Below are 25,292 nucleotides of genomic sequence, written 5' to 3'. Positions count from 1 at the left end.
TAATCTGTTGGAGATTGTAAAAGGTTAGTGCATCATTTTAGCTGATTTTATGGTTTTGGTGACACCTGTCTTTGAATTGGCACAACATTACACACAACTCTTGTAAATGTACTGTCCTAACATACTCTAAATTTATGCTTTCGCCGTAAAACCTTTTTGAAATCGTAAAACGTGGTTAGATTAAGGAGATGTTTATCTTTCAAAGGGTGTAAAATAGTTGTATGTTTGAAAAATTTGAATTTTGACATTTATTTGGATTCAAATTTGCCGCTCTTGAAATGCACCTGCTGTTGATGGAGTGCACCACGGGTGGGACGCTTGCGTCCCACCTAGCCCATAGAGGTTAATGTTTTTTCACATAATGCTGGATTATCGGACAACCATTTTATTACGTTTGCAATCACAACAAATAATCTGCTCAGACCCCAACCAATTATCATGAAAAGCCATGCTATAAATTCTCGGACAACCCAAAGATTCCAAGATGCCCTTCCAGACTCCCTCCGCCTACCCAAGGACATCAAAGTACAAAAATCAGTTAACCACCTAACTAAGGAACTCAATTTAACCTTGCGCAATACCCTAGATGCAGTCGCACCCCTAAAAACCAAAAACATTTGTCATAAGAAACTAGCTCCCTGGTATACAGAAAATACCCGAGCTCTGAAGCAAACTCCCAGAAAATTGGAACGGAAATGGCGCCACACCAAACTGGAAGTCTTCCGACTAGCTTGGAAAAACAGTACCGTGCAGTATCAAAGAGCCCTCACTGCTGCTCAATCATCCTATTTTTCCAACTTAACTGAGGAAAACAAGAACAATCCCAAATGTATTTTTCATACTGTCACAAAGCTAACTAAAAAGCAGCATTCCCCAAGAGAGGATGGCTTTCACTTCAGCAGTGATAAATTCATGAACTTCTTTGAGGAAAAGATCATGATCATTAGAAAGCAAATTACGGACTCCTCTTTAAATCTGCGCATTCCTCCAAAGTTCAGTGGTCCTGAGTCTGCACAACTCTGCCAGGACCTAGGATCAAGGAAGACACAAATGTTTTAGTACTATATCTCTTGACACAATTATGAAAATAATCATGGCCTCTAAACCTTCAAGCTGCATACTGGACCCTATTCCAACTAAACTACTGAAAGAGCTGCTTCCTGTGCTTGACCCTCCTATGTTGAACATAATAAACGGCTCTCTATCCACCGGATGTGTACCAAACTCACTAAAAGTGGCAGTAATAAAGCCTCTCTTGAAAAAGCCAAACCTTGACCCAGAAAATATAAAAAGCTATCGGCCAATATCGAATCTCCCATTCCTCTCAAAAAAAAATTAAAAAACTGTTGCGCAGCAACTCACTGCCTTCCTGAAGACAAACAATGTATACAAAACGCTTCAGTCTGGTTCTAGAACCCATCATAGCACTGAGATTGCACTTGTGAAGGTGGTAAATTACCTTTTAATGGCATCAGACTGAGGCTCTGCATCTGTCCTTGTGCTCCTAGACCTTAGTCCTGCTTTTGATACCATCGATCACCACATTCTTTTGGAGAGATTGGAAACCCAAATTGGTCTACACGGAGAAGTTCTGGCTTGGTTTAGATCTTATCTGTCGGAAAGATATCAGTTTGTCTCTGTGGATGGTTTGTCCTCTGACAAATTTCAGTGCTCCTCAAGGTTCCGTTTTAGGACCACTATTGTTTTCACTATATATTTTACCTCTTGGTGATGTCATTCAGAAACATAATGTTAACTGTCACTGCTATGCAGATGATACACAGCTGTACATTTCGATGAAACATGGTGAAGCCCCAAAATTGCCCTCGCTGGAAGCCTGTGTTTCAGACATAAGGAAGTGGATGGCTGCAAATGTTTTACTTTTAAACTCGGACAAAACAGAGATGCTTGTTCTAGGTCACAAGAAACAAAGAGATCATCTGTTGAATCTGACAATTAATCTTGATGGTTGTACGGTCGTCTCAAATAAAACTGTGAAGGACCTCGGCGTTACTCTGGACCCTGATCTCTCTTTTGACGACCATATCAAGACTGTTTCAAGGACATATTTTTTCCATCTACGTAACATTGCAAAAATCAGAAACTTTCTGTCCAAAAATTATGCAGAAAAATGAATCCATGCTTTTGTCACTTCTAGGTTAGACAACTGCAATACTCTACTTTCCGGCACCCAGATAAAGCACAAAATAAACTTCAGTTAGTGCTAAACACGGCTGCTAGAATCTTGACTAGAACCCCAAAATGTGATCATATTACTCAAGTGCTAGCCTCTCTACACTGGCTTCCTGTTAAGGCAAGGGCTGATTTAAAGGTTTTACTGCTAACCTACAAAGCAAAACACCATGCTCTACCAACTGAGCCACACGGGATACTCTGAATGATCGGCTATGAAAAGCCAACTGACATTTACTCCTGAGGTGCTGACCTGTTGCACCCTCGACAACCACTGTGATTATTATTATTTGACCCTGCTGGTCATCTATGAACATTTTAACATCTTGGCCATGTTCTGTTATAATCTCCACCCAGCACAGCCAGAAGAGGACTGGCCACCCCTCATAGCCTGGTTCCTCTATAGGTTTCTTTCTAGGTTCTGGCCTTTCTAGGGAGTTTATCCTAGCCACCGTACTTCTTCACCTGCATTTCTTGCTGTTTGGCGTTTTAGGCTGGGTTTCTGTACAGCACTTTGAGATATCAGCTGATGTAAGAAGGGCTTTATAAATACATTTGATTTGATTTGATTTACTCCATGCATACATGCGTTGGGCCAGTAATTAAAAGGTTGCTGGATCGAATCCCCGAGCTGAGAAGGTAAAAATCTGTCATTCTGCCCCTGAACAAGGCAGTTAACCCACTGTTCCCCGGGGCCGAAGACGTGGATGTCGATTATGGCAGCCCCCCGCACCTCTCTGATTCAGAGGTTAAATGCGGAAGACACAGTTCAGTTGAATACATTCAGTTGGACAACTAACTAGGTATCCCCCTTTCCCTTTCCCATACCCACAACTGCGTGGCTTCACACAGTTCCAACGCCATCATCAAGTTAGCTGATGACACGACAATAGTAGGGCTGATTACCAACAACGACGAGACAGCCTACAAGGAGGAGGTAGGCACTCTGACGGTGTGGTTCCAGGTAAACAACCTCTCCTTCAACATCAGAAAAACAAAGGAGCTGATTGTTGACTTCAGGAGGAACCAGGCTGGGCATGCCCCCATCCTCATCAATGGACATTGAGACGTTCAAAAACTTCAAGTTCCTCGGCGTACACATCTCCTCGGAGCTGAAATAGTCAAACCACACGGACACCATGGTGAAGAAGGCATGACAGCAACTCTTCAATCTCAGGATGCTGAAGAAATTCGTCCTGTCCCCAAGGGCTCTCACAGTGTTCTACAGGAGCACCATCGAGAGCATACTGTCAGGCTGCATCATAGCCTGGTACGGCAACTCCACCGCCGCGGACTGCAAGGCGCTAGAGTGTGGTATAACTCAGCCGAACGTACCATTGGGTACACACTGCCTACCCTCCAGGACACCTACAACACCAGGTGTCGCAGGAAGGCCAAGAAGTTCACCAGAAACCCCAGCCACCTGAGTAATGGCTGTTCTCCCCATTTCCATCACTCAGATGCGGGCATTATAGGAGCATCATGGCAAAAACTGTAAAACAGGCCAATAGCTCCTACCCAAAGAGCAACAGGCTGCTGAATAGACCTGTCGGACTTCCTATCCCCCTGCGCCTCTCCCCCGGGGGGGGGGGGGGGGGGTTACCCTGCCCCGCTCCAATGGTCTTTATCTTGCTGAATAGTCACCACTAGTAAGCCACCTGTGCCCCCACCCCAATGGACATTTACCATTGTACAGTTGTTAATATGTATATATTCAAATTTGTATTATTATCTATTTTTATTACATTTTTGTATTTTTATTTCACTTTGTGCTGCATTGTTGGAGCTTGAAGCTTAAGAATTTCACTGTACCATATAATTACATCTGCAACCCTGTACATGTGACTATTAAACTCTCTAATCTAATCATTATGAACAGACATAGCAAACATAACATGGTGGAACTGTGTGTGTTCAGTCGTATGTGAAGCACCAGGAAGAAGACCCAGGCACTGTAGCTGAACTGGCATATCACTGCAGAAGGAACATGCTTATTTCCTTCAAGAGGAGGTTCATCTGGGTGAATTATGTATGTTGGGATAATGTATGCCTGGGATGGGACAGGGTCACAGGGAGAGAGCTAGAGTGGTTAGTGGGTCTCATGTAGAACAGGATGCCAGCATATAAACAATCAGGATTACAGTGGAAATGGCTGCTCTGTCATGACGCTACCTAGCTTGTACTAAACTAAACTCTGCTTGTTTTGGTAAATATGTGGCATAGTCAATCTGAATATGTCACTGTTGAATGAAGATCAGTCAGTCAGTGTGCACAGTCAGATGGAGGTGAACTGTGAACAATGCAGTCTGCCAAAAATAATTGTAAAAAAGGAAGGGGGAGAACCCACATGATGAGGGGATGAATGGCAGATGTGATGTATGTTCTCATTTGTGTTACCAGTCAGCCTAGAGAGAGAGAGAATGAGATAACAGTAACACCACTCACATGTAGCGCAGGTGGGGGTTCTGGGAGAAGGCTCTGGCCTGGATACCTCGCAGGTTGCCATTCATGATTGTTCTGGAAGAGACACACAGTGACACACACACGTAAGGCATGTAAACAGTTTACTGAAAGTTACACATATGGAAATAATTATACACAGGCATGAGATTGTGTCAATGTACATTGGTGAGATGTTTAGCATAAAGGGGAAAAAAACGATTCCCTCGAGGTTACTATTGTTGATACTAACAGATGTTTCCTCCTACGTTTACGGATAAAGTAAGCATGAAGAAAAATAAAATGCTATTCCACAATTATAACCACCAACATATTCCTGCCAGTGTGTCCATGGAAACCAGGGTTTTTCAGTGTGGCGTGGCTACACCCACACTAAGGAGTAGGCACACAGGTCGCACAAGCTTCACAGAAACAGCAATTGTCTGCTGATTGGTCACAGATAGGTTTTCATAAATGCATCATTTACAGTTAATCATGGGCTGTGATAGCAGTGCACTGGGAGTGTGTGAGGGAATATTTTTGACTCTTAACTGAATTTTACACCGGCCAAGCTAACCAGTCAGATCATTGCCAGATCCGCTACCGGACAAGCTAACCAGTCAGATCATTGCCAGATCCGCTACCGGACAAGCTAACCAGTCAGATCATTGCCAGATCCGCTACCGGACAAGCTAACCAGTCAGATCATTGCCAGATCTGCTACCGGACAAGCTAACCAGTCAGATCATTGCCAGATCTGCTACCGGACAAGCTAACCAGTCAGATGATTGCCAGATCCGCTACCGGACAAGCTAATGTTATGGGAATTTGGAATCCCAATGATAATAATTAACAATCAATAAGCTTTGACTAATCACCAAGGTTTGTAAGACACTGGGTTAAGAATAATTAGGCAAGGACTCAGCTTTCTGCAAAAGGTCTGTACAGTTTATTCAGAGTATGTTCTAAAGTCAAAATTATCCATAATACACACATACATTCCTATCTTTAGACCACTCCCTTCTCAAACAACCAGTACTTTCCACTAACCACAAAGAACCATAAAATGTGTCACATTCTTCAAGGCTTTCACCTCCCCTCCCCCTTTGGGACCCTCTTGGTTTGAAACCCTTCAATGATGTTCTATTACCTACTCTACAACTTCACTCTGTTTACATCCCTACTAAAGGATATAACCTCAAAGTTTTACAATCCTAACCGATCTTCCCATATCCTGGTTTTATCTTCCCATGATTCTCAAACATATCACCCTATCCTATAATTTCAGAGTGGAACAGTTAAGTCATTATCCTAACACATACAAATTATTCTGACAGCTAACCAGTCAGATCATTGCCAGGTCTGCTACCGGACAAGCTAACCAGTCAGATCATTGCCAGGTCCGCTACCGGTCAAGCTAACCAGTCAGATCATTGCCAGGTCTGCTACCGGTCAAGCTAACCAGTCAGATCATTGCCAGGTCTGCTACCGGTCAAGCTAACCAGTCAGATCATTGCCAGGTCTGCTACCGGTCAAGCTAACCAGTCAGATCATTGCCAGGCCCGCAATTGGCGACATTTGGGTGAAGAGGGAAGCATTCTAAAAGCCATCTAATCTTATCTTCCAGCCTGTCTCCCCTGCTCCTCTCCCTCCACACGGGGCATCATTATAGTCAGAATAGTATCAAGAGCCTGCATCTTCTCCTTAGCTGAGATCAATTATGTATATTGAATGCATTTTTATTATAGGCATCTGCAAGCTGTTTATTTGCATTGAACACTCAGCTCTTTTCATTAGAATCCATCTGAGAGAATGATTACATCAGAACAGTCCTGTTGGCATCATACAGTATGGCTAACAGTGATGTGAAACTGTAAGACTGGGTGTTTGGTAAGCATAAATAGGCATGTTAAGACATTTATTCCCCCATATTGAATTTGGCTTAAACAAGGGCAGCCCAGTGGGTAATACAGTGTGGTCAATGTCAGACACATCAGGACCTGGGAGTGAAGGATTTAACAAGGCCAACACAGGCGTATATGTCACATGTCCCCCTGTGGCTTGTACTTAAATATTAATCAGCGAGGTGGGCTTGCTGAGGCTCTGAGGCCCGTATTGCTGACCCAGCGTGTGCCCAGAGTAGCTCCTGCTCCGGTCTGCCTGTGCAGCACACTACCTGGTGAGTCATCCCTATCATCTAGCCCTGGCTGCTACTGGAGGGAGGGAGGGAGGGAGAGAGGGAGGGAGGGAGGGAGGGAGGGAGGGAGGGAGGGAGGGAGGGAGGGAGGGAGGGAGGGAGGGAGGGAGGGAGCAGCCAGAGCCCACTCCAGGTGAGCCTGATGTTAATGAGAGGAGCTGTTAATCAGCCTTGTTCAACTGCTTTGGGTGTCCCCTAACAGGACCAGTGTTTAGACCGGGGTAGGCTGAAGGAGTTTGAGGGAGACTGAGGGACACTGGTGGAAGCTCAGGCAGACTGTGGGAAACTGGATGAGCCTGGAGGAGACTGGGGGAAACTGGGGGAGACTGGGGAAGGATGGATGAGATAATAGGAGAGGCTGAAGAAGAAGGGAGGTGGGGGGATAACTGAGGGAAGATGGGAGAGAGACTTCAGGATACCATCTCCTTCCCAGAGGGACCAGGATCTCTGACCAGGATGTCTGACCAGGATGTCTGACCAGGATGTCGGAGGGTGGGCAGTAGGCATGGGGGGAAGGAATCAGCAAAGCAGGGAGGAAGAAAAGAGACTTATTGTAGTGTTTAGCTTAGGCCAGGGTGTTAAGGGACGTAATTACATTTCCTGGCCGCTATTCTAGCGTTATTTGATCAGTGTAAAACGGGCCGTAGGGAGGCCCTGTTGTTTGAGGCTGGCTGCAGTGCATTAAAATAAACACGCCTGCAATATAAGCAACTGCTAGTGGTCAATAGTGCTGATAGAGTGTGTGTGCCAACCAGACCTGGTGCCATGTCACTGGGTGGTGGGATAACGATCATTGTATACCAGTAAATATGTCTTGCATATAGCATGTTTCAGGCCAAGAAACAGCCCATGGTCTCACATCCATATGGTATGCTATCATGACTAGATGAACACTGGGCTCACTCTGGGCTCTGCAGCAACCACAGATCACCATCAGTATGTAAATGGGTTATGTTCCTGCTCTCTTCCCAGGTTGATACTCACAGTCTCTGTAGTCCAGTGTACAATTCCATGTCCACATCTTTCAGCATCTGCAGGCCAGTCCAGTTCTCAATGTGTCTGGAAACACAGGGAAAGAACAGAAGACAGTCAGTTTAAAAATCGACATTTAACCTATATGTTTATTCTGTGGATTTATGTATTGCATCTCTCGTATTTGTCGGATGTACAGTTCAGCTCAGTTGTAAAGTTCATCCTTCCAGTCCCATCTGAGGAAGCTACAAGGCAATACTGTAAATAAACTACATTAATATAGTCTAGTAAAGATACTATATTTACAAAAGTATGTGGACACCCCTTCAAACGAGTGGATTCGGCTATTGCAGCCACACCCGTTGCAGACAGGTGTATGAAATCGAGCACACTGCCATGCAATATCCTTAGACAAACATTGGCAGTAGTATGGCCTTACTGAAGAGCTCAGTGACTTTCAACGTGGCACCATCATAGGCTGCCACCTTTCCAACAAGTCAGTTTGTCAAATTTCTTCCTTTCTAGAGCTTTCCCGGTCGACTGTAAGTGCTATTAATGTGAAGTGGAAACATCTCGGAGCAACAACGGGCTCAGCCACGAAATGGTAGGCCACACAAGCTCACAGAACGTGAGTAGGCTGAAGTGAGTAGCCCATAAAAATTGCCTGTCCTCGTTTGCAACACTCACTACCGAGTTCCAAACTGCCTCTGGAAGCAACGTCAGCTCAAGAACTGTGTTTCCATGGCTGGGCAGCCTCATACAAACCTAAGATCACCATGCGCTATGCCAAGTGTCGGCTGGAGTGGTATAAAAGTTGCTGCCATTGGACTCTGGAGCAGTGGAAACGCGTTCTCTCAAGTGATGAATCACGCTTCACCATCTGGCTGTCCGACAGACAAATCTGGGTTTGGCGGATGCCAGGAGAACGCTACCTGCCCGAATGCATAGTGCCAACTGTAACGTTTGGTGGAGGAGGAATAATGGTCTGGGGCTGTTCTTCATGGTTCAGGCTAGTTCCAGTGAGGGAAATCTTAATGCTACAGCATACAATTACATTCTACACGATTCTGTGCTTCCAACTTGTGGGAACAGTTTGGGGAAGGCCCTTTCCTGTTTCAGCATGACAATGCCCCCGTGCACAAAGCGAGGTCCATACAGAAATGGTTTGTCGAGATTGGTGTGGAAGAACTTGACTGGCCTACACAGAGCCCTAACCCCAACCCCATCGAACACCTTTGGGATGAATTGGAACGCCAACTGCAAGCCAGCCTAATCGCCCAAAATCAATAGCCGACCTCACTAATGCTCTTGTGGTTGAAAGGAAGCAAGTCCCCGCAGCAATGTTGGAAGCAAGTCCTCGCAGCAACATCTAGTGGAAATCCTTCCCAGAAGAGTGGAGGGTATTATAGCAGCATAGGGGGGACCAACTCCATATTAATGCCTGTGATTTTGGAATGAAATGTTCAACGAGCAAGTGTTCATATAGTTTTGGTCATGTAGTGTACGTGGGATACACTGTCTGGTAGAATACTTTTCCTGTGGATGTCCCCCAGTGCAAGCACATTCACATGATTTACTGCTGGCTTAAATGAGCTACAATGCAATTACATCCTGCGTAATGAGGGGACGTTTAATGAAAGCGAATGGCTGGAGGTCCCCAGAGCATCTCCACAACACTGAGCTAAAATCACTCTGGGTGCTCCATGCTGACTATTGATGCTCTTGAACTGTACTAAAACTGAAACTCAGCATTATTCAGTTTTCACTAGTTACCCAAGCCACAAAGTCAAAATTGGCTAAATCGTACAAATATAATTTTAAAGGTTAGGGTTAGGCATAAGATTAGCAGTGTGTTTAAGGTTAGGTTTACAGTTAGGGTTAGGTTTAAAATCACATTTTAAGAAAATAAATTGTAGAAATAGGAGGGTTTATGACTTTGTGATTGCGGTAACTAGTGACGACCACATTATTCTGTTAAGAGAAAGATACCACCTTAAAAGGTAGTTGTTACCTTTGGGCCTGGTGAAATTGCAATGCCTTATTGGTTATGTATTGTGGACAATTAACACAGTGTCACCGCCACAGTGTTACCACCACAGTGTTACCACCACAGTGTCATGATTCTAATTCCACGTGTCTCCTACTTTTACTTCTCTCACTTCAAACTCTCATGTCCATTATTTCTTTCCCATCTATCTGTTCAATTACTCTGACTTTCATCCTTTCTTCTCATATACACTCTTTTTTATTTGTTCCTACCCTCAGAAATAAGGGATTTCAAAAGGGTTCTGCGGCTGTCCCCATAGGAGAACCCTTTTTGGTTCCAGGTAGAACTCTTTTGGGTTTCATATAGAACCCTCTGTGTACACACACATAAAAACATTTTTCACAAAACCGCTCAACACACGAGCACACACATCCATCAGCACTCAAGCTGCTTTACAACATGCATTGCTGATCTCTGAGCTCAGGAAATGACATCCAGCCTCTTTTGGCATAAAGTTTTGAAATTGGCTTCAAATATTTACATCATCCATACAAATTTAAAATGTAACCCATCTCCCTCTCTGGTCTGTTTCGAATCAGTGCAATGTTCCCTTGGTTCAGACCAGGAAGACCATCTTGATCTCTCTGCTTCTCTTTCCATGTGATGCGTACATGTGTGTATTATGTAAACAACAGTGTATAAGCATAAAGTCACACATTACTGTATACACACACATACAGCACATACTGTGTATTGACTGATGGACAGGAAAGCAGATACTGTCTTATTCAAGGAGAATATAAAAGGACATGTAGACGGCAGTATGTAGAGAGTTAACATTGCAAAGTACAAAACTATGGCAATCCATTTGACATTCCTACTTGCTTAAAATGCAAATGTATGAGACAACGTGATGAACAACAGCTATGGCGCATAATGTATCACTCAGATTTGGAGAAAAAAATCTTCTATAGTTATATTCATGGGCATTTTTTCTGGCAATTCATCTTAAAGACAAAATACTAAGACTATCCCGCTCACATCTTGATAAAACAGCGTTATGTAACCTAGCAACTCTGCTTTACAAAGCAGTAAAGTGGGTCGTCATTTGAGGAGGCAATGTAGAACAACAAATCCCCTCGACAGAGCAACGATGGACTCGACATGTAAAACAAAACCAAAAGCTATTATTCTTATTATTTGGTGGGTGCTTATATTTCTCCAATTTCACACATGTACAAGTGTGTATTAATATGCGTGTGAATGTAAATGTGTTTTTTGCATATCCCAAGGAGAGGAGAGGGAAACCACCTCACACAAACCTGAATCATTCAATACCCACAGAGATTAAATTCTTAAGTAAAAAATGAGTTGTGGAAATTCTGATTGATTGGCTGAGTTTATTTTAAACTCTGCATGAGGCCTATCCTCAGTGGTGTAAAGAAACTAAGTAAAAATAATTTAAAGTACTACTTAAGTTGTTTTTTTGGGTATGTCACGTCCTGACCAGTAAAAGGGGTTATTTGTCATTGTAGTTTGGTCAGGGCGTGGCAGGGGGTGTTTGTTTTGTGTGTTTTGGTGTTTTTGGTTTAAGTTCTATGTTTTCTATTTCTATGTTTAAATCTAGTTTTCTATTTCTATGTTGGGTTTTTGGCAATGACCTCCAATTAGAGGCAGCTGGTTGTCGTTGTCTCTAATTGGAGGCCATATTTAGTGGTGTTTGTTTCACTTGTGTTTTGTGGGTGGTTGTTTCCTGTATAGCCTGTGTTGCCTTACGAAACTGTTTCGTTGTTTTGTTTATTTTGTTTAAGTGTTATCCTTTAAATAAATTAAGAAGATGAGCACTATACCCGCTGCGCCTTGGTCCTATCCTTACAACGCCTATGACAGAACCACCCACCAAACAAGGACCAAGCAGCGGGGATTGGAGCACCGAGGAGAAGGATGGACATGGGAGGCAGAACGACGTTTCTGGGAGAGGAAATTAAGGGAGCTACATGACGCCGAGAGGCATCCCCCCCCCAACTCCCCGTGTGGGGGGGGGCACATGGGGAGTTGGGCAGAGTCAGGGTGGAGTCCTGAGCCAACTCCCTGTGCTTACCGTGGGGAGCGGGTGACGAGGAGAGCACCGAGTTATGCAGAAATGCGCACGGTGTCGCCCATACGCATGCACAGTCTGGTGCGGCCAGTAAGGGCTCCGCAGCGTTGCCGAGCGAGAGTTGGCCGGCAGCCAGGGAGAAGTGCGCTGGCGCAGCGCATCTGGCCACCAGTGCATCTCCTCGGTCCAGCTTACCCTGCGCCTGCTCTACGCACGGCAGCTCTCACTCTCCAGCACAGCCCAGTTCGCCCTGTGCCAGCGCTCTGCCTGTGCCGGGCTACAGTGACCACTCAGCCAGGACGGGGTGTGCCAGCCCTGAGTTCCAGACCGCCGGTGCGCCTCCACGGCCCAGTGTGCCCCGTGCCTGCTCTGCGCACCCAGTCTCCTGTAAGTCTCCCCAGTCCGGGGAGACCGGTCCCAGCTCCATGCAGGAGGCCTCCAGCGACGCTCCCCAGCCCTGAGCCTCCAGCGACGCTCCCCAGCCCTGAGCCTCCAGCGACGCTCCCCAGCCCTGAGCCTCCAGCGACGCTCCCCAGCCAGGAGCCTCCAGCGACGCTCCTCAGCCAGGAGTCTTCTGAACGGGAGCTACGCCCAGAGCCAACTCCGTAGTGGGAGGATTGGGAATGGGGGGGGGGGGTGTAGCACAGGGACCGTCGTTGACGGTGGCCACCCTCCCTTCCCTCCCTTTAAGTTTGGGGTTGTTTTTGTGTGGTTTTTGTTTTTGAGGTGCATTCGGGGTCTGCACCTTTGGGGGATCATTGGATCATGTTGTCAGGCATGGTTTGTCTGATAGAAATAACATCTATGTAAAATAAAATATTCTGTAACATGTGTTGTTTTTGTGCTCAATGGTGGATCTATACATAATTATTTAAGAGATTTTACTCTCACGTCCTGACCAGTAAAAGGGGTTATTTGTCATTGTAGTTTGGTCAGGGGGTGTTGTGTGTTTTTGGTTTAGGTTCTATGTTTCCTATGTTTAAATCTAGTTTTCTATTTCTATGTTGGGTTTTTGGCAATGACTTCCAATTAGAGGCAGCTGGTTGTCGTTGTCTCTAATTGGAGGCCATATTCAGTGGTGTTTGTTTCACTTGTGTTTTGTGGGTGGTTGTTTCCTTTGTTGCCTTACAGAACTGTTTCGTCATTTTGTTTAAGTGTTATCCTTTAAATAAAATAAGATGAGCACTATACCCGCTGCGCCTTGGTCCTATCCTTACGACGCCTATGACAGGGTATCTATACTTTACTTTGCTATTTATATTTTTGGCAACTTTTACTCCACTACATTCCTAAAGAAAATACATTATTAACATTTTACATTTTCCCTGACATCCAAAAGTACTCATTCCATTTTGAATGCATAACAAGAAGCGAAATGGTCCAATTCACACACTTATCTAGAGAACAACCATGGTCATCCCTACTGCCTCTGATCTGGCAGACTCACTAAACACATATGCTTAACTTGTAAATTGTGTTGAAGAGTGCCCCTGGCTATCTGTAAATAAAAAAAACATGAAAATTGTGCCGATTGCTTAATAAAATGAATTTTAAATGATTTACAACGTTTGTTTTACTTTTGAAACTTAAGTATATTTGTTGGGTTGACAACTACAGAGCACCCCCCCCCCCCCCCTTTCCTCTTCTGTGGTATATGAGTGGGAGCTAGTGTTAACCAGGAGTGCTAGGATAATGTAGGCTAACAGCTTTTACATTTTTTGTAGTTAACAGGTGCTTTGCATATTTCCATACCAAAAATCACCCCGTGAGCAGATTGAACACTGCTACTTATAACTTTGTATAATAAAGCGTCCTCACTTAAAAATATTCAGACTGAAATCCGTCTTTGCCCCATAAATATAAAATACTGCAGATTTATTTTACAGCGTAGGCCTACCTCTAGTGCCGAGAGCCCACTGAGCCACAGCAGGAGTGATGCACTGAACCAAGACCCGCCAATGACAAAGTGAGAATTCATCAGTTGAATACATTCTGGTTCTCATGCCTTATACAGTATTCATAGAATAAATCTTTTCCTTAAGTCTCTTCATTGGAACAACAATATAATGATTTTCTTTCTTTCTTATGCTTTTGCAAATGCCTTTAAAATACGCTGATGGATTAGCACTGATACATGGGTTTATAGAAAAAAGTTTATAGAAAAAAATGCTAGATTAGATGCTCAAAAAGTAGATACTGTAGATATAGGAAGAGAATTCAATGCCACTGTCAATCAGTTTGGCACAACGAGTGAAGTGATCCGAACCAAATGGTTGAACTGGAAAGCCTATTTCAGCAAAAACTTTCTCCTCTGACAACAGTATGCTTAGACACTGCGACCCCATCTTCTGATGGTGAGGAATACAGTATGACACTGTCGTGTCTTTGGGTCACCATTAAACTGAAGACATGTTTATCAATTAACTCCCTGTAATTATTATCACGCGATTAAACTGATTAATCGTTTAATTGTAATTAACTAGGAGATCGGGGCACCAAGGAAAATATTCAGATTACAAAGTTATAATTTTCCTAATATAACTTTCCTATATTATAACATTATATATTATATTCTATTATAGTATAGGCCGATTATCTTCTGGTTTAAATGGGGTATTTTACCTCGCGTCCAGTCTCATTCCAAACGTCGTAAATTGTTGTATCTGCACGAACCCAGCCTTTACTAAGAGTCATCCATACATCAATTGTCTTAAAATCATTTATTTACTAAACTAAGTAATTCACAGAAAGCATACAAACAGTAATTATCATCACAAAGAATTGGTAGAGTAATGTGCCCTAGTGGGCTAAACAGGCATGGCTGGTGTCTTGTTAAACAAAGGGTCATGAAAAGTTCAGCTGAGGAGGCACACAGAGTTCATTAATATTAACAATTGATATGCTAACCCTTTGCACATGAACGCTCACTCATTCGGGAACAATTGCAATCAATATATATTTACGCTCAGTGTGTCGTCGGGAACCTTGTTGGAGCGTCGTTCTGTTGGAGAGTTTTGTCCGCGTTCTCTCTCTCTCTCTCTCTCTCTCTCTCTCTCTCTCTCTCTCTCTCGGTTAGAATGGATCTTTCAAAGCGACATTCATTAATGTCGTCATAGAATGGATGTTTTGTCGGTCTTCGCATTCAATGATATAATTTCTAGCTGCAGACTATTCATTAATATCAAAGACTTGTTCTTATTCTGTCGATATCGATAGTCTAAAAGTTAACCATGTGGTATAGTTCCCTTTCAGTAGAGGAATTAGATGGTCAAACCTATTGGCCAACTCGCAATGGAGTGGAGGCCTGCTCTGAAGAAAGTAAATCAGGGTGGGGTTTTATAGTGAACATAGAACAGGCTTGTCACATGACGCCTGGTCCTGTCTGTGTCCCTGGGGGGCGTGCCGATGACTGATATAATCTTTGAACATAAATACATTCTATCACATTAACATCAGTACACAGCATCTCAATGTATCACAAATAGCTTTATCCTTATTAATACATTCTATACAACCATTTGGATGCAAGTCCCACAGCTGAGGCTCTTATATCAACAGTTTTATGGTAATATTGCTATATTGTCTCTTCTGAGTATCACAAAATTGTACCAAGCGGACCAGTTCGTAGCTGGATTCTTCACCAATCTTCCATACCTTCTCCAGAACATAAATGTCATTTAATTCCCCAATTCTGTGAGTTGGAAGAATTTCCTGTGTCTCTCTATGGGCCATGTGGCAAGAGATTCTCCTCTGGAATTTTACCACCCCTTCACACAGGGCCTGGGTGGGGGGAGGTAGGTTGGGGGATGGTGCAAGGGGGAGGGGGTCAACTGTCCTCCCTGTACTCAAAGAGGCCAATGTCATGACAACACTCAGGCAGCACTGAATGTCTGCAGGTCTGATGGTGAGGAAAACTGTTTAACACTCAGGCAGCACTGAATGTCTGCAGGTCTGATGGTGAGGAAAACAGTTTAACACTCAGGCAGCACTGAATGTCTGCAGGTCTGATGGTGAGGAATACAGTATAACACTCAGGCAGCACTGAATGTCTGCAGGTTTGATGGTGCCACCCACGGTGACAGACTCATTTAAAGCATGGAGAAGCACAGTGCCTATTCTCTGTAGCCTGCGGCTATCTGTGTGACTGGGGCGACGACCCAGCTGGAGGATGGGATTTTTACCCTTTGCCTGCGTCTCAAATGGCACCTTATTCCCCATCTAGCGCACTACCCATTGGGCTCTGGTCAAATATAGCACACTAAACAGGGAGCCATTTTGGATGCACATTCTCTCTCCTGATCTTGGCAGTTGGTTAGACTTTCACCCACTAACGCTGTTGTGCTGCAGAGAGAGACAAAAGCAGAAATCAGCTTGAGACCCACCTACATAAACATACCAGAAGGAGGTTGAAAAAAATGATTTCCTACCTTCTCAGCAGTTTACCTCTGTGAACATTGGAACAAACCCCTTCAGTTTTATTGAGACTGTCAGCTGACTCCATCACAGAGTCATTACTCCGTTCTATCACCACCATGTGCGTGGAGGGCAACTTCACAACTACTTCATCGCTTGAAATGGAGTAGAAACAAATGTATTTAGTAATAACAAAAAAGGATACTTGCATCTCGCTTTTATCGCTGCACTGCAATGCCAATTTCTTCTACACGGTTGTATAGTACCGTACCTACTACCTACTTATTTATTGATTTATTGATTCCATTCTTTTGCTTTTACTTGTGGATTTGTGTGTACTGTTGTAAATTGTTAGATTACACAAGCATTTCACTACACCCGCAATATCATCTGCTAAATATGTGTATGTGACCAATAAAATTGGATTTGATTTGACTCCACAAGTCATTTAAGCCTACCTACTTGTATAAGTAGCGAAATACAGGATGTACTGTGTAAGTAATGATTCAACAATATATCCTTAGCTAACATGGATTTATGTGTCATGTCACATTAAAATGAGAATCCAAAACCAATCATTTACATATCATGACCACCGTGTGTGACTGTTACTGATTTAACCCTATCAGTGTGAAGGCACATGGGAGAGGGGGCTTATTGAACTACTGATCAGGTGACAACCACATAACACAGTGTCCATTGTTAACAATGAGCTAAATCAAATAGGACACAGTCTTTAACATGTAGTGGATGAGCAGATGAACACTGTCACACCCTGATCTGTTTCACCTGTCCCTGTGATTGTCTCCACACCCTCCAGGTGTCGCTTATTTTCCCCAGTGTATTTATCCCTGTGTTTCCTGTCTCTCTGTGCCAGTTTGTCTTGTCTGTTTCAAGTCAACCAGTGTGTTTTTCCTGTGCACATGCTTTTGCTATTCTCTCTTTTGCTAGTCCTCCCGGTTTTGACCCTTGCCTGTTTTCTGGACTCTGTACCCGCCTGCCTGACCAGTCTGCCTGCCCTGACCTCAAGCCTGCCTGCCACTCTGTACCTTCTGAACTCTGATCTGGTTTTGACCTTTTGCCTGTCCACGACTATTCTGACAGCTCATTTTTAAGTTGATAGACCGCCATTTAGCTTAGGCTATTTGATTGGATAAACCTGCATGATGTAGAATTGTCTATTACATTGTCATAAATGTTATCTACAGCCAGTAGCCTACAGCAAAGTCTACATACTCTTTCTACCATATCCTATATCTGATACATGATTTATGTTCGATTATTTTCTTGACAGAATGTTGGTGGAGCGCTGCAGAGATGCGTCTCTCCAACAGGACCCTGGAGGGACTTGACAAGTAAAATATTTTGCGCCCCTGCCTTTGACAAAGGGGGCACTGCTTATCAAAGGACAGCACCTCACCTAAAAAGCCCATATGCCACTGGTTGAGAGAAATTGTCATGGTCTGGGCAGAATTATGTGAGGTTTTATGTGTTGTTGTTGTGGGTGCGTCTTGGGTAGTTTATCTCGGAAAATGCCGCCCCGGTCAATCTGCCTAATACTGCCTAATGAATGGGCCAGACGTGGGAAAAAGCATCTGCTTTCTTTTTTTCCCCTTAGAAATAACAGCATTCTCCATGCACTGTAATTTAAAACTTGATAAGAACTATTGATAAGAGCTATGTAAATTTGTAATTTGTTTGGATAAGGGAATTGTAAATATAAATGGCACTTGTTTTAGATCTATTTTACCTTATAATCATTGGAGACAAATGTGAAACCAGTCATATCGCAGCAAAATGAATAATATCAACATATCAACTTTCTCACAGTACAATTTATGAAATGCTGTGCCATTATGCAAAATGAAAATTGTATCCTTTTAACTTGCAGGGATGGGTACTCTCGAATGTTTAATTATAGGCTACCCCGACATTCACTGTTTCTTATGTCTATCATGTTAAATATTAGCCATTATCAGAATCGACCATCAGAAGGCCTAATAACAAACACATATTCAACTGCCAATTTACTGTTAGTTCCCTTCAGATGGTATAGCCTACATTATCATTCCATTTAATTACATTGTTTTGTTTACCTTCATTTGCTACCTCTGTAAACGCCATCACGGCCATGTGGTTGTCGCTGAGGTTCATTAGTAACGGTTGATAATATTTAAAAAAAATACATGTAAGCTAATTAAATCGCTATGGAGCAGAGCACAGAACAAGGAGTAACAGTTTGAAACCAACGCATGGCGCAATACTTGGCTGTGTCATCACAGTTCCATGGTTAGTGCAGGCAAAAGAGGTTATAGTCTACTATTGTACAGTCATGGCCAAAAGTTTTGAGAATGACACAAATATTAATTTTCACAAAGTCTGCTACCTCAGTTTGTATGATGGCAATTTGCATATACTCCAGAATGTTATGAAGAGTGATCAGATTAATTGCAATTAATTGCAAAGTCCCTCTTTGCCATGCAAATGAACTGAATCCCCCCAAAACATTTCCACTGCATTTCAGCCCTGCCACAAAATGACCAACATCATGTCAGTAATTCTCTCGTTAACACAGGTGTGAGTGTTGACGAGGACAAGGCTGGAGATCACTCTGTAATGCTGATTGAGTTCGAATAACAGACTGGAAGCTTCAAAAGGAGGGTGGTGCTTGGAATCATTGTTCTTCCTCTGTCAGCCATGGTTACCTGCAAGGAAACACGTGCCATCATCATTGCTTTGCACAAAATGGGCTTCACAGGCAAGGATATTGCTGCCAGTAAGATTGCACCTAAATCAACCATTTATCGGATCATCAAGAACTTCAAGGAGAGCGGTTCAATTGTTGTGAAGAAGGCTTCAGGGCGCCCAAGAAAGTCCAGCAAGTGCCAGGACCATTTCCTAAAGTTGATTCAGCCGCGGGATCGGGGCACCACCAGTACAGAGCTTGCTCAGGAATGGCAGCAGGCAGGTGTGATTGCATCTGCACGCACAGTGAGGTGAAGATTTTTGGAGGATGGCCTGGTGTCAAGAAGGGCAGCAAAGAAGCCACTTCTCTCCAGGAAAAACATCAGGGACAGACTGATATTCTGCAAAAGGTACAGGGATTGGACTGCTGAGGACTGGGGTAAAGTCATTTTCTCTGATAAATCCCCTTTCCGATTGTTTGGGGCATCCGGAAAAAAGCTTGTCCGGAAAAGACAAGTTGAGCGCTACCATCAGTCCTGTGTCATGCCAACAGTAAAGCATCCTGAGACCATTCATGTGTGGGGTTGCTTCTCAGCCAAGGGAGTGGGCTCACTCACAATTTTGCCTAAGAACACAGCCATGAATAAAGAAGGGTACCAACAGATCCTCCGAGAGCAACTTCTCCCAACCATCCAGGAACAGTTTGGTGACGAACAATGCCTTTTCCAGCATGATGGAGCACCTTGCCATAAGGCAAAAGTGATGACTAAGTGGTTCGGGGAACAAAACATCAATATTTTGGGTCCATGGCCAGGAAAGTCCCCAGACCTTAATCCCATTGAGAACTTGTGGTCAATTCTCAAGAGGCGAGTGGACAAACAAAAACCCACAAATTCTGACAAACTCCAAGTATTGATTTTGCAAGAATGGGCTGCCATCAGTCAGGATGTGGCCCAGAAGTTAATTGACAGCATGCCAGGGAGGATTGCAGAGGTCTTGAAAAAGAAGGGTCAACACTGCAAATATTGAGTTTTTGCCTCAACTTCATGTAATTGTCAATAAAAGCCTTTGACACTTATGAAATGCGTGTAATTATACTTCAGTATTCCATATTAACATCTGACAAAAATATCTAAAGACACTGAGGCAGCAGACTTTGTGAAAATGTATATTTGTGTCATTCAAAACGTTTGGCCACGACTGTACACTATTCTCCCTATTATAATTATATGTACACTAATCTTCCAACATTACCATGGGTTAAAGAACTGAATGTGACAATTTTCATAATTAATCAAATCACTGTATTTTTTATTCATCAATACACTGAGTGTACAAAACATTGAACACCTGCTCTTTCCATGACATAGACTGACCAGGTGAATGCAGGTGAAATATATGATCCCTTATTGATGGAACTCAATATTAGGAAGGTGTTTTTAATGTTTTGTGCACTCAGTGTATATCCGTGTATAAAGGCTCTCCAAACCAGATATATATAAAAGTATGTGGACACCCCTTCAAAATAGTGGATTCGGCTATTTCAGCGACACCTGTTGCTGACAGTATAAAATCGAGCACACAGCCATGCAAACTCCATAGACAAACATTAGCAGTAGAATGGCCTTACTGAAGATCTTAGTGACTTTCAACGTGGCACCGTCATAGGATGCCACCTTTCCAACAAGTCAGTTAGTCAAAGTTCTGCCCTGTAAGTGGTGTTATTGTGAAGTGGAAACATCTAGGAGCAACAATGGCTCAGCAGCGAAGTGGTAGGCCACACAAACTCACAGAACTGGACCGTTAAGTGCATAGCATGTAAAAATCGTCTGTCCTCAGCAGGGTTGGAGAGTAACGGATTACATGTACATGTAAGGGATTACAAAAACACGATAACTGTAATCCGTTACGTTACCAGCAAAAATATCGTAATCAGATTACAGATACTTATAAAAATGATTTACTTAGAGGATTATTTTTAAATTCAGAAAGGATGTTTGTGAAAAACAATCTTTGTCAATTCTCTGTTTTCTCAATGACATTCAAAGCAGCATTAAACAAAGGCTCAAATTTAAGCTTGTTCCACCTGAGCGAGTCTAACCACAAGTCAGAGACCACTATGATGAGACACCAAATGTGTCTGATGGATCATGGGAAAAGAGCAGGAATAGGCTTTTGTAGGCTACAGTCCAAGCTATGTCTTCCAATGGTGTGACTACTGTTGGCATCCAAAGATTATCCAACTTGAATAAACGCTTGGAGGTAAGGATGACAGCAGTGGTGTAGTCTACGGCGATACGGATATCACTTATTATTGATATCTACATAGCGCGTTGATGTGAATCACACTGCTGCTCTCTCATTTAGCTATTTGTGCCTTACGGATTGTGGTTGTTGTGGATGGCTGTTCACACATCTAAATGTGTATTTGAACCCAAAAATTCAAGAAGTTTAAGCTGCCTATCAATCACTGTTTTTGAAATGAGGGGATAGTCTCATCTTTCCATAGAAGGGTCATAATAGTTTGTGTGACATAGGCGGATGCGTTGGATTGAAATTCATCCAATGCAAAAAACATATCTCTAGTTTAAACTGACAGATTTTTCTGGGGATGTTTTAATTATGCTAATTAGATTTCTGCAAGGACATCGACCTTAAGGGCTACACCGTTTTTAAAGGGATAGCTTAAGATAAATGTACTGAAACCCCTGTTGAATTAAAACTCCATGAGAAAATTTGTTGGCCAGCAAGTGGGAGGGATTCCAGCAGTTGAATTACATTTATTCAGCACATGCAAGGGAACCATGCCTGCAAAGTCCGTTACGCAACATCATAAGGTATGTAAATCTGAATACCAACCACTGAGAAGTGCATAGGAAAGACGTGCATAAGGAAGGCTTAGTTTCCTAAGTTGGAATTGGGCCCTTAGTGCCTCGTTGAAAACAGTCAATTAGGTTAGTATTGTGGAGTAACTACAGTGTTGTTGATCCATACCCAGTTTTCTCTTATCACAGCCATTAAGTTCTAACTGTTTTAAAGTCCCTATTGGCCTCATGGTGAAATCCCTGACCAATTTCCTTCCTCTCCGGCAACTGAGTTAGGAAGGACCCCTGTATCTTTGTAGTGACTGGGTGTATTGACACACCATACAAAGTGCAATTAATAATTTCACATTGGAAAACCTCCCTGGTCTTTGTGGTTGAATCTGTGTTTGAAATTCACTGCTCGACTGAGGGACCTTACAGATAATTGTATGTACGGGTACAGAGATGAGGTAGTCATTAAAAAAATAATGTTAAACACTATTATTGCACACAGAGTGTTACTTGTTAAGCAAATTTGTGCTCCTGTACTTATTTAGGCTTGCCATAATAAAGGGGTTGAATGCTTATTGACTCAAGACATTTCAGCATTGTATTTTAAATACATTTGTAAAAATATATATATATATATATATATATATATATATATATATATATATATATATATATATATATATTTAAATACATAATTCCACTTTGACATTATGGGGTATTGTGTGTAGGCCAGTTACCAAAAAAATCTACATTTAAAATCAGGCTGTAACAACAAAATATGGAAAAGTCAAGGGGTGTGAATACTCTCAGAAGGCACTGTGCAGTCATTATTTCAGCATCTGTAACCAAACATCCACCCCAGTCCAGTCCCATTGATTTATCGATGTCTCTGTGCGGTTGAGAAAGAGAGCACCCTGTCTGTGTGCTGTCCCATTAGGCCCTAGTCATTGCTGATAAGTCTCACACAGCCATGTCTTTAAGATATACTCCTGTCTCCTTTTCACCTCATTTATCACCTGATTTACTGAACAAACTTAGCCACATCTCAATAGGTGGTCCAGGTATGATATGACATGGCACAAGTCCGGGGGAGGTTCTTCTTTTGTCCTTTTTGCTTCTATTGTTCACCGGGCGTTGATGACGTGGATGTCGATTAAGGCAGCCCCCCGCACCTCTCTGATTCAGAGGGGTTGGGTTAAATTCAGAAGACACATTTCAGTTGAAGGCATTCAATTGTACAACTGACTAGGTATCCCCCTTTCCCTTTCTGTTGTTCCCACAAGCAAGGGGGGAGGCCAATGACATCAGAGTAAAGCCATAAGACAAATTCCTTTAAGCCAACTCTTGAAGGTTGCAATTGTGTCTAAAACACACTATCTCAAAACATTTTCTTTAGCTTTAAATGTGTGTACATTACGGTATTTATACTTGGGATATTGTTCTTCAACAGGATATTTTCTTTTTCCAACAACTTGAGTGCTACTTTAAATGGAGCTCTCTTGGGTTGTTTTGTCTCTTTAACAATGAAATATAATTTGTATGTGGGTGACGGACTACTTTTAACTGTTGTCTATTAGGATGAAAAACAACAGGTTCAAGAATAGGGATGGGGGTTCCATTGAAAGACGTTCAAAACCATACAGCTGCTGTGCAATATTTGTTTTATAACTAGTATAAGTGAATAAGATAGATTTTGTAATCTGTAGACTCGTTAGCTATACAGCATTTGCACACTGTGAGATGCTACAATGCGTCGAGGCCCTGTTTTGTTAGAATATGCATACAGTAATTTATATTTTAAAATGTGCCAGACACGTAGACATTGAGTGGTCTGTTGAATATAAAAAGCTATTTGGATTAGTTTATGCATTGTGGAAAAATGGAGTGGGGAATAAAGCTCCACAGACCCATTATAAAGTTGTAATACCTTAGAAAACACACAACATGGAAAAATATCTGTGACTCCACTCACAACTGCATCTTAATTAATTATACAAAATCACTGTTACTGTTCCCGAAACCTATTTTGCAGTGGCATTTAATGTAAATCAACTAAAAGATGGGAACATTACATGTTTTCTCTTTTTAGGGATTATTATTTATACTCAAAGCTAGCTTCTAGGTAAAGTAGAACAGTTTAGAACAGGGATGGGCAACTGGCAGCCCACCTTTTGTAGGCCCGCAGACCAGTAATAAATTGTAATATGTAAAAATGAAATAAATTGATCATCAGTTGTCATATTAAAAACTGCAAACATTTGTCTCCACCCTATGGCAAAACGTGTAGAACTGCAGGAAATGTGCAGTTAAAACCAAAAAAAATGTCTCTGTCCCATGGAAAAATGAAAAGAATAGCATGAAATGAGTTATCAAATAGCAAAATCTTCACTCCACCCCATGGCAAAATATGTATAATTGCAAAAAACTTGCTTTAAAACGGCAACATTTTCTCTACGCCCCATTGCAAAATGTGCAGAATTGCAGGAAATTGAAAACTTTAAAACGTAAAAATGTGGTCTTTGCGGTCGAGAGGGGGGCTGTTAAAAATGGATGTGGGTACGCAGACCCACGAGTCACTGCAGCCCCTCATGATGAGTTTTTTTGTGGCCCCCACCCCTATCAAAGTTGCCCATCCCTGGTTTAGAAGACCCGAAAACTAAAACGTTATAACAAGGGCGAGTGTTTTCAATTCTTGAATCTTACTCACTTAAGCACTAAACCCAATGTACTGTGTAGTTTGATAACTCCACACAATTCTGGTGCAATAAAACAACATATTAGCCCACTTTAATTTTCAAATCTCTTTGAAATAATCCTGTCAGAATGTAAAGTGAGTGAGTGTGTGTAGTGTGTGGTGTGTGTGTGTGTGTGTGTGTGTGTGTGTGTGTGTGTGTGTGTGTGTGTGTGTGTGTGTGTGTGTGTGTGTGTGTGTGTGTGTGTGTGTGTGTGTGTGTGTGTGTGTGCGTGCGGGCATGTCTGTGGTTGTCAGACAGCAGTAATTACCTAGCTGCATGGTTCAGGGGCCAGGACAACAGGTCTGGCATGGATGAAGGTGTGTATAACACCCTGCTAGAATCGGATTAAACCATCGCTCATTCCCCCGTCTTGTAGTCAGCAGTTCTGCAAATATTTTAACTGCAGCTCTCAAAGCGTCAGTCAGATTGGCTTATAGCATGCTGCATGGAGCTGCTGGATTTTTCAATGAACTGGGGATCATAATACTGTATTTTCCTGGCACCGGTCTAGAAGTGCTGCACTGCCTGCATACTGATGGCTAAACTGCCAATCTACTCTGCCACTCCTCTTAACTGGCGCAATGATAACCGGCATCAAAGGCCTCTCATCTGGAAGCCATGATAAACAGTTTGGTGGGAGAGATGCAAGCCAAGCTGAGCCAAGCCCCCTTTCCAACACGGCTGATGAGACATACACATAGTTTACAGCAGTAAGATTTGCATCAAACAGTACTCTCCAGAGGGCGGTACGGTCTGC

The 25,292-nt window shown here is 42.7% G+C and overlaps 1 protein-coding gene across 2 annotated transcripts in view; it reads right to left on the bottom strand.

Annotated features, from left to right (window-relative positions):
- LOC106573628 (NT-3 growth factor receptor) overlaps positions 1–25,292 on the bottom strand; it is a 288,867-nt gene that overhangs the window by 209,118 nt on the left and 54,457 nt on the right. For both annotated transcript variants that reach the window (XM_014148852.3, XM_014148855.3), the window contains exons 2-3: positions 7,814–7,888; positions 4,639–4,710 (exon numbers count right to left, since the gene is read on the bottom strand). In XM_014148852.3, the coding sequence (XP_014004327.1) occupies positions 4,639–4,710; positions 7,814–7,888 (147 nt within the window). The remainder of the gene's footprint in view (positions 1–4,638; positions 4,711–7,813; positions 7,889–25,292) is intronic.

Source organism: Salmo salar, chromosome 16, assembly GCF_965601325.2.
Source record: "Salmo salar chromosome 16, fSalSal1, whole genome shotgun sequence".
Taxonomy (NCBI): Eukaryota; Metazoa; Chordata; class Actinopteri; order Salmoniformes; family Salmonidae; genus Salmo; species Salmo salar.
This window is presented reverse-complemented; position numbering and strand designations above follow the sequence as displayed.